The 2,558-nt window shown below is 39.3% G+C and overlaps 1 protein-coding gene across 1 annotated transcript; it reads right to left on the bottom strand.

Annotated features, from left to right (window-relative positions):
- Positions 1–985: 985 nt before the first annotated feature.
- On the bottom strand, positions 986–1,777 carry LOC138634506 (alpha-2-macroglobulin-like). The gene is made up of 3 exons (XM_069721484.1): positions 1,692–1,777; positions 1,384–1,564; positions 986–1,215 (listed from the first exon to the last, which is right to left on the bottom strand). Exons 1-3 carry the CDS (start codon positions 1,775–1,777, stop codon positions 991–993), a joined length of 492 nt encoding a protein of 163 aa, XP_069577585.1. The 3' UTR covers positions 986–990.
- Between the last annotated feature and the right edge of the window lie 781 nt (positions 1,778–2,558).

Here is a 2,558-nt window from a genome sequence, read left to right as displayed (position 1 = left end):
GAGAGGACTTGATTTTACATCTCATCTAATCCATCAGGCTGCTAATGCTAACGTTTTCTGTCTGCTCAGAAATGACATCATTATTATCAAACTTACAAGTTAAAATCATCTCCAGCATTCTCATCAACCTGAGACAGAGCGACACATTCAAACTCAGTCGGTCTCTAGAAGTCTGTATTTATGTGTTCATTACTGTACTCATGTTTTTTTTTAATTTGTTTTTTTACATTCAGCTTTATCAAATTGCCATCGTCTTTACATCCTTTACAATCTGAAATAAACTTCTTTAGGTTCAGTTTATGATGGCCCACCTGCAGACAGCAGCCCTTTAACAAGCACAACAGTTTTACTTTTGCTACACGTCAACACTTTTTTGTTTTATGAAAGCTTTTTCATGTAAATGTTCAATGTCAATATTTTCTATATACACTGAAGGTACTTTATTCATATTTTCCAATGTAACTTTTTCATTTATGCAATTTCTTTTCATTGTATTTGTTGTATATGGCTACATTTTTTCCCATCGATGCTACTTTTACTTTTTTGTATATTCTAATGTTTCTTTTTTCATGTTGTTACTTTTGCCATCTAAAATAGTTTTACTCTTCTTACATAGGCCAGCAATATTTTTTCCATCAAGGCAAATTCAATCAAGGCATACACACTTATTGTACTTTGTTTACAAAAAAGAAATGTTACTTTTTCACGTTAGTGTTACTTGAAGTAATTTGTTCTATCTGCAAATGTCTTCTTTGGTGTTTCTGTTTATGTTCAACCACACACACAATTCATCTCTCACTGCCTGTATTGCAGACTTCAGCACAGCAAAGTTTTCAGAACAAAGGATGAATGCTGCTTGCAAATGAATATACAGCTTAACAGGCTCCTTCTTCCAAGCACAGTGCTTTGTTTTTGAAAACTGATTAATTCGTTATATAAGACATAGTACTGCGAGAATAAATATTCTACACCTTTGCTATGCCACCATCCTTAACTGTTTGCAGAAGGAGAAATACTACACATCAATATCATTCTGTAGATCGTCAGCTCATAGTTACCGGTTTGTCCGGGGAGGTAGATCGGTTTATCTGTCTGGACGAATGTCATCGGTCGATACACTCGGATCATGACTTTTCTGACTTCTTTTGAGTAAAACGTGTCGCCTCGTACCTCCACCTCAAACTTCTGCACCTCCTCATTCTGCACTAAAGGAACCTGTGACGCAAAGATATTCCAATTAGCCAAAAGTCAAGAGACATGAACTCCAAATCAAAAATGTAATCAACCATAGGATGTGTATAAAAGCATTTTATGTGTTATAAAATCCCAGCTGAAAGAAAAGTGTATTTGGATGTTAAATGGAAACCCATCTCGGGAGCTGACCTTAAACTCGGCGCAGGTACGAAACTCTTCACTGGATGAATGTATGAGAAGAGTCGTGTTCTTCTCTTTGGACATCAGAGTGACAGTCATGACCAGAGTCTCGTTGGGCTGCCGGAGACTGGCGCAGAATTTGGTGTCAGCTCCAGCTTCAAGAACGGCAGGAACAGCCACCATGTACTGCCTACAGACGCAGACAGAGTCACACACACAGCAGTCACCTCAGCGGCTCTGACATGGGAGAAAACACTGCATACGTAAACACACCAAACTACTTCTATTATTTCCTCCGACAGTGCAGATGAACTTACGGTCCCGCCACCGCTTGACTCCCACACATCCAACTCAAGAAGACACACAGTGTCCATGTCCACATCTGAATCCCCAGCTGACCCATGACGGACTGCGATGATCCTCAGAGTCAGCATCTGTTAAATAGCTGCTGATACAGAAACCCTTCACCCACACCAGCACACTCCCACTCATCATACAAACCTCCTCCGTTTGATTTCCCGGTATCTCAAGTCAATCATTTACACAAGCTATTTGAGTCCTGTTTAAAGGACAGGGATTGTTTTGTGTCTTTTGGTCCAGCATGTCTAGTTCAGATAACTATGGTTGGACTATAGTCCCATATAAGCGCTGAGTAAGTGCATTGAACAAATTAATGATTTGGTTCAACGAAGCTGAAAGTCTATGTGTTGTCATGGACCTGAATTTTAAAAGGCACAATAAAACAATTACAAAGTGGGCCTACTAATCCCTTAAAGAACATATTGGGGATTTAATGGAACTCTCAGACAGATTTGGGAAACTTGTCCATGTGTCAATTGCTGTAATGATGTGTTTAATGATCTTTCTAAAAAAAATCGATCAGACAGCTGAGGCTGATTCAGTCCTCACAATGATTAAGAAAGTGGATCTTATCACTCCAGTTCTCAGATCTTTAGACTGGTTTCGTGGCTGTCAACAAGAATTGATTTCAAAATACTGCACCACTTTCTGAAGTCTTAGATGGTTTCGGGCTAGAACACATTTCTGATATGCGGCTGGTATTAACCATCCAGACTCCTTAGGTGGTCTGGGACGCGTCTGTTTTCTTTGTCTATGTTTAAAAACTAAACATGGAGAAGCAGCGTTCAGCTTTTAGGTTCCACATATCTGGAACAAGGTCCCAC

The sequence above is a fragment of the Brachyistius frenatus genome, unplaced genomic scaffold, assembly GCF_029030835.1.
Source record: "Brachyistius frenatus isolate BFR_SWC_R1_liver_20210118 unplaced genomic scaffold, ASM2903083v1 Contig_265, whole genome shotgun sequence".
Taxonomy (NCBI): domain Eukaryota; kingdom Metazoa; phylum Chordata; class Actinopteri; family Embiotocidae; genus Brachyistius; species Brachyistius frenatus.
This window is presented reverse-complemented; position numbering and strand designations above follow the sequence as displayed.

Excerpts from the sequence above, each read along its gene's own strand:
- LOC138634506 (XM_069721484.1), bottom strand. The coding sequence starts at position 1,777 with ATGGGTCAGCTGGGGATTCAGATGTGGACATGGACACTGTGTGTCTTC. Across the intron at positions 1,565-1,691 it reads AGTCAAGCGGTGGCGGGACC|GCAGTACATGGTGGCTGTTC; the intron begins GTAAGTTCATCT and ends CTGCGTCTGTAG. Across the intron at positions 1,216-1,383 it reads GTACCTGCGCCGAGTTTAAG|GTTCCTTTAGTGCAGAATGA; the intron begins GTCAGCTCCCGA and ends TTTGCGTCACAG.